General features: G+C 46.6%; 1 protein-coding gene across 1 annotated transcript in view; it reads right to left on the bottom strand.

Annotated features, from left to right (window-relative positions):
- Positions 1–15,161, bottom strand: part of LRP1 (LDL receptor related protein 1) — a 1,472,234-nt gene that overhangs the window by 753,397 nt on the left and 703,676 nt on the right. Inside the window, 5 exon segments of the mRNA XM_078688974.1 lie at positions 278–427; positions 826–939; positions 4,630–4,749; positions 5,532–5,660; positions 10,524–10,649. Of these exon segments, the coding sequence (XP_078545100.1) occupies positions 278–427; positions 826–939; positions 4,630–4,749; positions 5,532–5,660; positions 10,524–10,649 (639 nt within the window).

Here is a 15,161-nt window from a genome sequence, read left to right as displayed (position 1 = left end):
TTAGCTAAATGAGTAAATTATGATATAAAAATCCAAATATCACATTGAATTTTCACTTTTTAAACTGTATTAGGGACTTAAACCTTTCAGACTACAAATCACAAAATCACTTTTTATTGCACTTAGAAGCCACCGGGATATCCAAGAAGAGGTGTTACTATTACACAACTCTACAATATTCATTTAATCAGATGTGGAAATATGGGAGACTGTGTAGCCCTCCTGAATTCTATCCAGTGAACTTGAAGTTGCAGACAAACCAACCCATCAGTCTTACCTGGACAATTCCTCTCATCAGAGTAGTCACCACAGTCGTTTGAGCCGTCACAGATCCAGGCTGGGGCATAGCACAGAGAGGTTAGCTCGCACTTTTGGAAGGTTACTCCCTTCACCCCGAGCTTGAAGTAGCTAGAGCAGTCAGTGACACCTGGAGGAAACAGTAAAGAACATTTTATTATAATTCTGGGGACCTTGCGAAGGTGTTGTGAGGCAATGCAGGCAGATTGGGCTCCAATATTTGAAGGTAAAGGCAGTTGTCCACTTCCAAGGCCTTCCAGGGATTGTGCCTTTCTTCTCTTCATAAAGGAAACACACATTTATCTGCTGAACGCAAGGGTTGAGCATTCAGTAGCCAATTATCCAGTTTTACTGCCTATTGCCCCCGCTCTGTGGCCTGCAGCTGAAGTGATGTACTTAGTGGGCACAGCTCTTGCACCTGGTTTGACCACAGAAAATGAGTACAGTGATGACAGCATGTCTGACATCGCACAAGGTGCAACAATCCCCTTTACACACAATGCCTCAGTCAGGCCAACCCATACTCACTGCAGTTCATCTCATCTGAGGCATCATCGCAATCGATGAACTGATTACAGCGGCTGGTGTTTGAGATGCAGCTCCCGTCTCTGCAGCGGAACTCCTCAAAGCTGCAAGTGGTCTCTGCAAGGGAAAACTGCAGGATTAAACAATATGTCAACCCTGGATTTCGGTTCCGATTGTGGGTATACCTTTCTTTCTTGTCCTTTTACTTTTGTATAATGACACCATTTAGAAGTTCCTAGATCTTGTACTAGTTACGCTAAATCAAGCCCCTTTACCTCAGACAGTAGCATTGTTGGACTTTTCAGCTTATGACAGCTGGAATGGCAGCCTCAAAAAAGACAATTGCCCGAGCTTGGGCTGGCACTAAAATTCTTTCCAAGTCCATCGAGAAGGTAAGACATTTTGGTATAAAAATAAAAAAATACTATGCTTTGACTGATTCAGGAAAATGGCAAAACTGGTGAAACATAACATACACAAAATTGTGAAAGAAGGCAGAACTAGCAAAAAGACATTATCGATACCCCTTTTTAACTCTTAGAAATAAATGTTTTTTTCTGGCTTTAGAATGGAAAATTGATGCCAGATTTAACAAGCCTACTAACTACCCAAACCCACAGCCTGGCATAATACAGTGATCTTATTGAATTTCACCTTACCACATGACCACGAATCCTGCCTGCCATCCCAACCACATAACACCAAGGAAAACAACGCTGCTTATGTGCAAAGAGTTACTTTTATCATCTTCTAAGACCCACTAGTAATCTTTCTCAAATGCCCTGCTTCTTTTTTAATTATTTTATAAACTTGCACCTCTCAGCAATGAAGAACTACATCCATCTTACGATTGTTGACTAAGAACGCTAACCAATTGTGAACATACCATCTGTTGTGGTGCTCTAGACACCTTTTCAGATTTTGGCTGACATAAGAAACAATAAAATATTTCAAGTCTACCTTGTACATATGTAGGGAACTGGGTTATTGTTGCAGTACTCACTTTCTGCCTGGTATTTGATGCAACTTTAACTGATTTGTACTTTGTGCCTGCTAACCCAGTCCCCAGTACCACAATCCTATCCCTAAAATATTTCAATTTTTTCCCCACTTGGCAAAACCTTCAGCACCCCCTGTAAGTCCCTAGTAAATGGTATCCTTGGTACCTAGGGCCCAACGTACTAAATAGGGTCCCCAAGGGCAGCAGCACAGATTGTGCCACCCTAAGGAACCCTTCACTAAGTGCATGCAAGACTGCCATTGCAGGCTGCGTGTCTTGGTGCAGACAAAAGTGAAAACACAACATGTGTACACTTGTTCCATTAACTATTTAGTCTATGAGGGAGGCAACCTCATCCCTGACCAGCACGCTCATATACATTCAAACACAGTCTATTTAGTAAGCTATTGTTTAATTATTCATGATTCAATTGAATATGGGTTGTGCCCAAAACAGTTCATTTACCGACACATCCCTGTGTGCCATTTCCCCTAACACTGCATGTGATATTTGTAAGTCACCCTTACAGCAGGCTCGACAGCTCTAAGGCAGGGTGCTGAATATTACATGTGAGGGCATACTTGCATGAGAAGATATGCCCCTGTGCTGATCAGTCAAAATACCACCAGTGCAAATAGACAAGGGAGCCATTTTAAAACATTTGCTGAACACTGCTGAAAACGAATTCCCCAGCTACAGTATGGCTTCACTGAAAATAGGGATGTTTGATATCTAAATATCTCGTACTGATAAACCCACACTGATTCCAGTGATGGATTTACCAATACATGCACCCAGAGAGCACCTTAGAAATGCCCCCTGAAACCTTAATAGCCTCTGGCGTGCTCCACGAATAGTTTCGGCCAGTCTGAAACCCAAGAAACAATTCTGAAACCCTAGAGTGAGAGCCTCTTCTCTCTGGAGGCCAAGAACTCTAGTTCCTGTTCCCGAGGAGAGTGTAACGAATAGTTTCTTACCCACCAGTGTTGTTTTGCAGCTTGAAGATTTTTCTGGATTCACATGCTGTGCATTATTCTGCCATCTAGAGGTTGGGTCCGGAATTATTGTATTTTTTTTGTTGTTGTTTGGTGTCGTCTTGTGACATTGACGGGCTACCTCTGGAAGCTCCCACCTTTGGTCGCCATCTTCTGATTATTATTTTTTTTCTCTCATCTTTCCTGGCGAAGGAGGGTGGGTTCGCTACTGAATCCAGAAAATTCTTCAAGCTGCAAAACTACACTGACAGGTAAGTGTTGCAAAGTCATCCTGTTCCCTGAACACCCCCCAACTTTTTGCTGACTGGAACTGGTGGTAACTGACTGACTGACTGGCCCTGGGCTCTGTTTAACCAGGCCCAGTGCCAAGCTAAAAGGAACACATTAGAATACAGTTAAGACACCCAACATACACTAGGGTACACTATGGTATGGTGGGGTACCCCTGTAATTGGCATGACCTACCCCATAAGCACCTAGTATGTAATAGGGCAGGGGATTGAAACTACCTAGACAACTCCAGTATCCTGGGGCAGGGCAGTTTAGAGGCCAGCAGATTTTCTGCACTAGCATGTGTGCAGTGCAGAAGCCCGAAGTCAGTTTAAAAGCACCCCTGGTGGCCAGGACAGCTTTTAAACCTGAAATTGTGCCCAAACTCGACTTTGGGGGTAGGGGCCCTTAAAAATAAAAAACCTACCATGTTTTTGCATATCAGGGACCCCCAGGGTCACCCCTAGGTATCCCAGGGGTGGGGGGGTCAGTTATCTATAAGGAGCGCCCTTATAAAAGGAGTATTTATATGCCTGGGTAAAGTGAAATTTTACATTTCACACCCCATATTGCGGTACAACTGTCCCCCCACCCCTGGGATACCTAGGGGTGACCCTGGGGGTCCCTAATATGCAAAAACATGATAGGTTTTTAATTTTTAAGGGCCCCTACACCCAAAGTCGAGTTTGGGCACCATTTAATGTTTACAAGCTGTCCTGGCCACCAGGGATGCTTTTAAACTGACCTCAGGCTTCAGCCCTGCACACATGCTAGCGCAGAAAATCTGCTGGCCTCTAAACTGTCATGCCCCAGGATACTGGGGACTTCTAGGTAGTTTCAATCCCCTGCCCTATTACATACTAGGGGCCTATGGGATAGGTCAAGCCAATTACAGGGGTACCCCACCATACCATAGTGTACCCTAGGGTATGTTGGGTGTCTTACTGTATTCTAATGTGTTCCTTTTAGCTTGGCACTGGGCCAGGTTAAACAGAGCCCAGGGTCAGTCAGAGTCAGTTGCCACCAGTTCCAGTCAGCAAAAAGTCTGGGGGTGCCCAGGGCACAGGATGACTTTGCAACACCCATAAAGAGCCAGCTTCCTACATTGCTTAGCAATTGAAAATATGCTGAGAGGTCTGTGTTTAATGGTTCTAAAGAGAAAGAAAAAAATGATGGATATAGATTTGCATGAAATCTAGGCTCTCCTAAATTTGATGACGTCTTTGCTCGAACAAGCTTTACTATACCCATTATGGACCACTGGCTTTTGAAGAACTTATTTAAAGTGGTACTCACAAAACCTCTCAGTAAAATAATGTCCACAACAAATGAAAGAATTTTTATGTTCCCTGTATGTAGAAGGATTACCCTTTGCGAAAATGAACATCTGCCATTGTTCTGTAGCCAACATAATGATTTAAACAACAAGGAAGATAAATGGCTGCTTTCATGTCCCTGGTGCGTTGTTTTCTCTCTTTGATTGAGCGACCACCATTATATCTGTTCTATGTATCCCTGACGAGAAGCCAGGCAAGGACTTACTATTGCAGGATATCTCGTCTGAGTTGTCGCCACAGTCATCAATTCCATTGCACCGGAAGGAGTTGGCAATACAACGGTTGTTCAGGCAGTGCATATAGCCTCTCTTGCAGTGCCGTGTGCCTGCAATAATAAAGAAAAGACCAATCAAAGACATAAATGAAACAGCGTGCAACACAATCTTCACCTTAAGGACCAGATACCTCATGAATGTAGTGGGACTGGTTCCTCCCCACTTCTGCAGTGTTATGAGATCTGCATCTCAGGGATAAGAGCATCAATGCCGTACAAGAGTGGACAACGAAGGTGCCACATAAGAGTCCAGTAACAGCTTTTATAAGATCAAGAGCGGGGCAAAAGGAGTGTAGCATGATAACACGGTTTCCACCCTAAACTTCTTGGACATTTTGACACTGCGCTGTCACCACCTGCTTAGTGCACAGAGAAGCCTGCTTTCACATGCTACTTAAGGACAACAATCACCGTGAAAAAACCCACAACTTCCTTTCTCCACCAACGTGTCTTTTTAAATGTCCCTTAAAATCATGTAACTGTCTGCCACCCAAAAATACCAAAAAATGAAGGGAGGAACTGGCGTGTAATATGCAACATAAAACTCTTCTTTGCACTCTCAATACTGCTTCCTCTTGCAAGTGCTCTCCGCACCACTGAAGCCCCCTAAATGGAAATCTGGGCTACTGGCGGTACTCCTATCTACCACACATCTCCAATAGCAATAGCCACCTCGCCCTACCTGACTCACACAAGACTATACTTTGAACTCCTGCAGAGGGGGGCATGGCAGCACTTGCACTGCCATTGGTGACATACTTTCTTAAAAGGATAAATACGTTGAGGAGCAAACAAACAAATTCAGAGCCCAACAAGGCTGATCTGGAACGTACTGCAAAATGACTGTTTCTCATCTGATTTGTCCTTGCAGTGGGCCACCCGGTCACAGGTCATGTTGTAATTGATGCAATCTCCGTTGCCACATTCAAACTCATCGTGAGGATTGCAAGTCGAGTTCAGGGCTGCAGGGGTAAACAGACATTAGATTAAGAACAGTGAGAGTCCAGTGCTTGGCAGCCAAATTAGTACACTCCTGCACATTTGGTATAACATGGGTTGAGTTCTCCCCCTCCAATATAGTATTTCTAGTAGTAAAGGTATATAAACCATGTAACTTAAAATAACATTTTGATTCAGAAGTGTTTTGTTTTTAGGTCTCGCCTGTCAATGCGCATGCGCATTGAGCAGAGCGAGACTATGGGGGCTTAAACAAAGCTTACCTACACTGGCGATTCACTGGCGATTTGATGAAGTGCATGTGCACTTTTAACTCAATGCGCAAGCACAATTAGTTAAAATGCGCGTGCACAGCATCAAATCGTCAGCTTAGTGCCGCCAGCAGCTCTTCCCGCTCCGCCCCCTGCTGCATCAAAGGCTTGGCGCTGTGCCTCAGCCCAGCCATTCTCCTCCCCTAATTACCCCCTGCGGCATCAAAGGCTTTTTCACGGCCGGCCGGCCGTGCTTTCAGTTCACGGCCGGCCGGCCGTGTCTCCTTTTTTTTTTTTTCATTAATTGAATGTCTTCCAGCAAGCTCTCCTCATCCGTAGCTTTAGGTGTGATGACAGCATTTCCTTATAAGATTACTGCTCTCTTGGGAATATATGAGGGCAGGAAGCCTTCTGAAATCGGCTGATCATTATCAGAGTGTTTTGGTGAAAATACGGGACTTTTCTTATGCGTGCTGCTACAAAAAGAGCTCAGCTCTCCTTAGCTACGGGAAAGCTGTTTGGCTTACTTCTGCTCGCTCAGCCAGCAATTGTGCCATGTGGTGTGTTTTTAGCTTTACTAGCTCATTGGTGTGTACTGGCTTGCCACTTTGCTGGAATAAAGTACCGGCCATAACGCTGAATACGACTTTCTTTTAATTAGTTCACCAGTTTGCTGCCAAGTGAATTTGAGAGTAATAGTGGCAATCATGTTTGAAACTGCATAACGTGAGCGGAATAAGCTTGCAAGCCGCAATCACCCCACATCCACCACATCCACCACCACATCCACCACCACCTCCACATCCACCACCACCGCATCCACCACCACATCCACCACCACATCCACCCTCACCCTCACTCACCCTCAACCCCTCACCCTCAACCCCTCACTCACCCTCACCCTCACTCACCCTCACTCACCCTCAACCCCTCACCCTCACCCTCACTCACCCTCACTCACCCTCAACCCCTCACCCTCACCCTCACTCACCTCACCCTCACCCTCACCCCTCACGCCTCAACCCCTCACCTCAACCCCTCACCCTCACCCACCCTCAACCTCAACCTCACCCTCAACCTCAACCTCACCCTCACCCTCAACCCTCACTCACCCTCAACCCTCACCCTCACCCCTCACCCTCACTCACCCTCACCCTCACCCTCACTCACCTCACCCTCAACCCTCACCCTCACCCTCACCCTCACCCACCCTCACCACCCTCACCCTCACTCACCCTCACTCACCCTCAACCCCTCACCCTCACTCACCCTCAACCCTCACCCTCACCCTCAACCCCTCACTCACCTCACTCACCCTCACCCTCACTCACCCTCACTCACCCTCAACCCCTCACCCTCACTCACCCTCAACCCTCACCCTCACTCACCCTCAACCCTCACTCACCCTCAACCCCTCACCCTCACTCACCCTCACCCTCACACCCTCACCCTCACTCCTCCTCACCCTCACCCTCACCCTCACCACACCTCACCCACCCTCACCCTCACTCACCCTCACCCTCACCCTCACCCTCACCCTCACTCACCTCACCCTCACCCTCACCCCCTCACCCTCACTCACCCTCACTCACCCCACTCACCCTCACTCACCCTCACCCTCACTCACCCTCACCCCTCACCCTCACCCTCACCCTCACCCTCACCCTCACTCACCCTCACCCCTCACCCTCACCCTCACCCCTCACCCTCACCTCACCCTCACCCCACCCCACCCTCACCTCACCCCTCACTCACCCTCACTCACCCTCACCCCCTCACCCTCACCCTCACCCTCACTCACCCACCTCAACCCCCTCACCCTCACCCCCTCACCCTCAACCCCCTCACCCTCACCCTCACCCCTCACCCTCACACCCTCACACCCTCACCCTCACACCCTCAACCCCTCACCCTCACCCTCAACCCCTCACCCTCACTCACCCTCAACCCCTCACCCTCACTCACCCTCAACCCCTCACCCTCACCCCTCTCACCCTCACTCACTCACACCTCACCTCACCCCTCAACCCCTCACTCACCCTCACCTCACCCTCAACCCCTCACCCTCCCTCACCCTCAACCCCTCACCCTCACTCACCCTCAACCCCTCACCCTCACTCACCCTCAACCCTCACCCTCACTCACCCTCAACCCCTCACCCTCAACCCCTCTCACCCTCACTCTCACTCACCCTCACTCACCCTCACCCCTCACCCTCACTCACCCTCAACCCCTCACTCACCCTCACCCTCACTCACCCTCAACCCCTCACCCTCACTCACCCTCAACCCCTCACTCACCCTCACCCTCACTCACCCTCACCCTCACTCACCCTCAACCCCTCACCCTCACTCACCCTCACCCTCACTCACCCTCAACCCCTCACCCTCACTCACCCTCACCCTCACTCACCCTCAACCCTCACCCTCACTCACCCTCAACCCCTCACCCTCACTCACCCTCAACCCCTCACCCCCACTCACCCTCAACCCCTCACCCTCACTCACCCTCAACCTCAACCCCTCACCCTCACTCACCCTCACTCACCCTCACTCACCCTCACTCACCCTCAACCTCAACCCCTCACCCACCCTCACTCACCCTCACTCACCCTCACTCACCCTCAACCCCTCACCCTCACTCACCCTCAACCTCACCCTCACTCACCCTCAACCCCTCACTCACCCTCACTCTCACTCACCCTCAATCACCCTCAACTCCTCACCCTCACCCTCACTCACCCTCACTCACCCTCACTCACCCTCAACCCCTCACCCTCACCCTCACTCACCCTCAACCCCTCACCCTCAACCCCTCACCCTCAACCCCTCACCCTCACTCACCCTCACCCTCACTCACCCTCTCACCCTCACTCACCCTCAACCCCTCACCCTCACTCACCCTCAACCCCTCACCCTCACTCACCCTCAACCCCTCACCCTCACTCACCCTCAACCCCTCACCCTCACTCACCCTCAACCCCTCACCCACCCTCAACCCCTCACCCTCACTCACCCTCAACCCCTCACCCTCAACCCCTCACCCTCACCCTCACTAACCCTCACAACACATATTGTGTTACAATAGGTGTCACATTCGCGAAAGTTATAACTATTGGCATTGTAAATGACAAAGCCATCAATTTAGCAATTTTAAAAACCAACAAATAAATAAAATATGTCATTTACAAGACCAATAACTCCAACTTTTCTAATGCGAGACCTATTGCATTTGCAATGCTTGTTTAAATCAGGGTCTCTCTGATACCTGAAACTTTCATTGTATTCCAACTAGGTGTCAAAGCCTTGTTGTATCCCATCACATGCTCCAGAAGCAGTATATTTTAGGTCATGTTGAGATCGAAGTTGGGTGGCCTCTTGCCAAGCATAAGATGTGGATGGGGGGACTTGTACCACAATGTATATAGCTGCATTTATACATGAAGTGCTATGCCTGAAAAATGCTGTAGAGATAGAACCCCCAATGTAATTTCTCAGGTAGGGACTGTAACTCAGCTTACTTTGATTTATAAGGTAATAGATTTCCAAGGAGCCTGCAAAGAAAATAACCTGCTTCCTTTTTTTGCTCTGCAGTACATGGAAATCTTTGTGTACTGTTCTTTAGGCCATGTAGTGTAGATGAAATACAGTTTCCCTTACCTGTGACATAGGATTGAGAGACACCAGAGGCCAAATAATGTGTTTGTGTTTCTGGCTCAGCTGGAAAGTCTGACTGTGATGTCCAGTAGTAGTTATACCAGGAGATCCAAGCATGTGCTGTTGCTCTGGATAACTTTGGTGAATACGGGTTGGATTGCTAATATTTAAACAAGAGGAATGGCAAGAACATTGTAAGGACTCAGAGGTGGTAGAATACGGAGCTCATAAGTGCTGCTCAGCTCAATACTCCTCTATTGAATGATACAACATTCAATAGAGGAGAAGTGAGCTGAGCAGCACTTAGGAACCCTGTATTATTCATCACTGGTGCCAATGTACGGTTAACTTGTTAATATTGGGTTACATATTCTTGTACTTTTGTCGAGTGGGGCAGCAAAGATAATAAACTGTGTGAGAGTTTTAGTTTAAGATAGTATTGTTTAGTGGTTAATGAGGCTGCTCAACACCTTCACGGGATGCTTCTGTTGAATACAAAGTCTCTTCTTGGTTTACCTCTGATCTAATTACCTAAATGGATGGCTTCACTGCCAAAATGACAAACAATATTTGGTGACACGCATAGCTCTGTCACTAGCACTATCTAAAGGCAGAATATGGAATCTTGGATATCATATTAAGAACACTGTTTGGTATCCTCATTGCCATAATGAGGACCGCAGAATGGACACTTTTCCAACAATGAGGATACTATGGAGAGATCTTGGTAAGAAAAGTAATGTGTGCAATGCTGAGAAACTAGTAGAGAGCCTCAGCATGCCATGCTTAAGGCAGAAATCGGGAGGCTAATTGGTTATGATGAGGACTTGTAAATATGAGGGTGTTTAGAAGAGAAGGAAGATATTGTTACAACATTCACATTAATACACAGCATAGTGCGGTCTAATGCTCACATTAAAGGCACCCATACACAACCACTCCAATCCAGCAACTCACTCACCTTTGCAGGTGAAATCCTCCAGCAGAACCCGCTCACCACGGCAGGAGCAGTTCACCCGGCCCTCGGCTGTCAATAGACACAAATCCTGGCATCCGCCATTGTTGATCTTACAGGGAGACAGCTCGCCTACACACAAATATAGAGATCAGATAAATATACATCACTGAGGAAACACCACCCTTTGAGCCTATTATACATGTTTTGAGAGTCTGACAAAGTGGTTTTTGTAAAGTCATCCTGTGCCCAGGGCACCCCCCAACTTTTTGCTGACTGATGGTGGTGGTAACTGATTTTGACTGACCCTGGGCTCTGCCTAACCAGGCCTAGGGTCAGTGCTGAGCTGAAAGGAACACATTAGACTACAGTTAAAACACCCAACAAACACTAGGGTACACTATGGTATGGTGGGGTACCCCTGTAATTCGAATGACCTATCCCATAGGCTCCGGGTATGTAATAGGGCAGGGGATTGAAACTACCTAGAAGTCCCCAGTACCTGAGGCATGGCATTTTAGAGGCCAGCAGCTTTTTGCTGGAGCCTGAGGTCAGTTTAAAAGCAGCACTGGGTGCCAGGACTGCCTTCAAACAGTAAATTGTGCCCAAACTCGACTTTGGTGGAAGGCACACTTAAAAATGGAAAACCTACAATCTTTTGGCATATTAGGGACCCCCAGGGTCTCCCCTAGGTATCCAGGGGGTGGGGTCAGTTATCTATAAGGTACACCCTTATAAAATGAGTGTTTATATGCCTGGGTAAAGTGAAATTTCACATTTCACTCCCCACATTGTGTTAAAGTGCTGCTCAAATTCGACGTTGACGCTAGGAGCACTGGGTAAGGAGGATCTGCAATATTTCTGCAGATTCAGAACCCCTAAAGTCTCCCCTAAATGCACAGGGAGTGGGAGTCCTGTAGAAATTAGGGAAATAGTAAATAAAATATGATTTTATAAGCCCTGGTGCTAGAAAACTGGCCCAAGTCATTTTCCCCATTGCAAACCCCATGCCCATAGGTTAACATGGTAGGAAGTTATTGATTATAAATATTGATAGGAGAGGACTAGCAGGACCATTCAAAGACTTCCCGGAACGGTAGTAGTACATCCAACTATATTATATTATTGAATTTCTCCTAAAGTGTACAGACAAGAAGTTATAAGACTTTCTTTTTTGAAAGTCCAACAGTGGTCAGAGTTCAGTGGGTTAGCCAGGCTGCTTTGAAGAGGTGATAACGAACCCCTGGGGTTAACCACTCTGCTGGGAGGGCAGTGTGCTGGTCTATACGAATGCCATGCCAGGGGGTGGAGTCATAAACCATGCTTTCAAAGGCAGAGGGGAGGCCTGGGTTTCAGTTTCACTCTGACACTCTTGACCCAGAGTCAGGGCTAGGCTTAAGGAAGGTATGTGCAGATGGTAGGGGGAGAGTCCATGGAGATAAGCCATCCCTCAGGGGGAGGGGGGGAGGCCGTTTACCCAGCTCTTACCTCCTTGCTGGAAAATCAGCCATTGCGGTTTTGGAAGATTGATGCACTCTGTGACAAAATAATGCCACACTCTACAGGATGTGGTCATAACTATGAGGAGTTACCCTGCTCTCATTGGTCAGAAGTGACCTGGTGCTTGACCCAGAGAATTTTGAATAAGTATCTAAGAGGGGCAGAGCCCTCTAGATCTGCTGCTTGAAACTTACTGAAGCAAGAAGTGCCCTGCTGAGAAATTTTGCCGTGCAAAGATTTCTACGGTCTGAACTCTGAAGACTGCACCAAGTGAAACTGCAGCCCTGTAAATTACCTTGCTGCAAAAGGACTAAAGAGTGGACTCCCTGTAAGCTACAGGTTAACAGAGCTCACCTGGACATCCCCACAAAGAATTCCCAGCCAGGAGTACCAGTGGATTTGTAAGGGTTTTGTTCAAGTGGATTGCGGAATTGAAGTTTCAAACTTTCAAGGACCCTCTTGGAGATTCCAGAACCTTGGATTGTATGTTGGATACTGTGGGACCCGCAAGCAGAACTCCAGGAAGGAGTTCTAACTGGACCCGCCTGCTGGAGAAGGCGCAAAACACACTTGGTGAGATTCTCCAGAACAATTTTTAAAGGTGTCCCTGTCAAATAAAACAAAATGACTAAAAGGGGCACTGTTGGCTTTTAAGTACTAGAAAGTGACTAATCTTTAAAAATGCATATCTCTGGTTCCCTACAGTGGATTTTTTCGTTTTGGTGTCATTTAAAAGATAAAAATATTACCTATGTTTATAAATTGGTGTTGGATTTTTATTTTGTGCGGTCTCTTAATTATTTACTATAATGGTGTTTTTGAATGCTTTACATACCTGCCTTTCTACTCGCAGCCACGTTACAAAGAGTTGACATAGGAATCATTTTTGAAGACCTATGCTGGGTCCTACCATGTTTTAGTGGCCTTATTGCCAGTGGCAGACTTACATTTGCCCCTACCAATAACCCACTTTCCAACAGTGGTTTACAGTTTTTTTTCTATACTAAATACACATTAACATAATTTTCTCAAAGGTTTGGATGCTTGGTCACAAAACCCACTTCCAAATTCCAGTGAGCAAACACAACTTCAGTATTCACTGTACCAAAGCTCGAAGATAACAAGTAACTGCTGGGCAAGCACTATATAAACCAGGTAACTTAACATAACATTATATTAATTTTGATTCTGCAGTGTTTCAGCGAGAAGGAAGCTATGGTCTCAGGACTCCTCCACAGGGGACTTGAAAGAATCTCTAACACACTCCTCTGTTTCTCCTACTTTGTGCTGACATTTGCCTAGCAACCATGGATACTGGGGTTCAAGTAGTGTGGGTCAAATTAACCCATACCTTGACTGGTTAATCTTTAGCAGGAAAGCCCAGTAGGTAGACATATAAGACAGAAGAAAAAGAAGACAAAAACCAAAAGTTCAACCTCTTCTTCACTAAGGGAAGATTTCAGAATAAGAAAGGTGCTGGCCCTTTGGTTGGACCTGGCTTCCTTCCAGCACTCACAAAGAACAAATATTGGACCGTTGGGACAGAGGTTTGTAGACCATCGGACTCAAAGAGAAAATGCACACCAATTCAGTAATGTTTCACTGGGAAAAGATCTTGCTGCTGGCTGTATTAGCTGAGGATAGAGATCAAGTCCTGGAAACTGCAGGCACCTTGCTACTGTGACCTGCTAAGAGAGGAGAGGAGCAGGTAACTGAATAAGAGCAAGACTAGCCCAAGCCCAGCTGAATCCAACTGTGTCCAGAGGACATCCACAAAGGGTAGGTTGTCAAGGAGAAAGTTGCAGCCCAGCTGACTAGAATTATCAAGAAGCAACTGCAAATTATTCTACACTGAGGAGCTGTACAGCCACTTTTCCAGGACATGCTTGCTTAGCCTGTACTAGACATGACAGATGTTTTTGTGAGGCCCAGCTCAAACATTTCATGTAGGGATACACATAGCATGAGTATCTGTTTCTAAGTTTTAAAAATACCCCCAGCCATGGAAAGAGTAAATATAGCATCTGACAACTTCTAGTGGTATAGCTACACTAGCTCCCTCATCTTTAAAAAAAACAGGGAATGCTTCCTTCTTAGGGAGACTGCATCTCCATTCATCCAGCCCCAGTGGCACACAGAAACAAGTTACTTGCCTTCTGTAACATTTTCTGGTACAGATTATCTAACTGCAGATTCCTCTCCTTTTGAAGATCCCCTGGGGGCAGACTGGATCTGCAAGCTTTTGCACAGCAATTCTCTGTCGTGCCAGCAGGTGGCATCGTGTGGCATTGTTTTACCTTGTGCCACTCCGGCCCCGCACGCACTGATATGACAAGATAACCAGTATATATATGGCACCTGCTTGTGCTGGTGTAAGGTTCTTTCTGAGCTCCATCCATGCCAACAGATGTGGAGCCCACAGAACTTAATATGAAACCATGTGCAGCACTTTTTGACATACGACTGAAGTGATTGAGATCATTCCAGACAATTGAGAGGAAGGGGGGTCAGGTAAGGAATCTACGGTTAAATACTCTCTTATCAGAAAAGACATTGCCAAAGGTAAGCAACTTGTTCTTCTGATAGACTTCTAACCTCAGATTCCTCACCTTTAAAAAAATAAAATACAAAATCAGTGCTTCTGGGCACTGGATCTTTAAAATCACTCAAGCCAGGAAATCCTACAAGACAGATCAGGCAAAATGACTGGCCCACCAGACCTCACTATCCAGAATTTAGTGTTTGGTGAAAGTATGGAGGTACATCTACGTAGCAGCCTGGCAAATGTCCAAGACTGGCCCACTGCACACTAGTGCTGTGGTAGCAGCCTTTTCTCTGGTGGATTAAGCATTGAAACCTTCTGGGGGCTGCTTTTTGGCCATCTCATTACAGATCTGTGAGGAAATGGGGTGCATTATATGGAGTGATTGTGGGACCTCACCATGTAATACACTTGCCAACCTCTTTAGGTCTAGTAGGTTTTATCTGTAAAACCCTCTGTAAAACCCTCAGCCGAACCCTGGGTAGCTGTGGCACTGAGAAGCAAGGCTTAAACAGAGGAATATGTGTAAAGCATTTAAAAAGCACCAAAACAATTAATGACGAAATCGACAACACTCAACAAACCCAACACCAATTTATAAA

This window comes from Lissotriton helveticus, chromosome 1_1 (assembly GCF_964261635.1).
Source record: "Lissotriton helveticus chromosome 1_1, aLisHel1.1, whole genome shotgun sequence".
NCBI lineage: Eukaryota > Metazoa > Chordata > Amphibia > Caudata > Salamandridae > Lissotriton > Lissotriton helveticus.
This window is presented reverse-complemented; position numbering and strand designations above follow the sequence as displayed.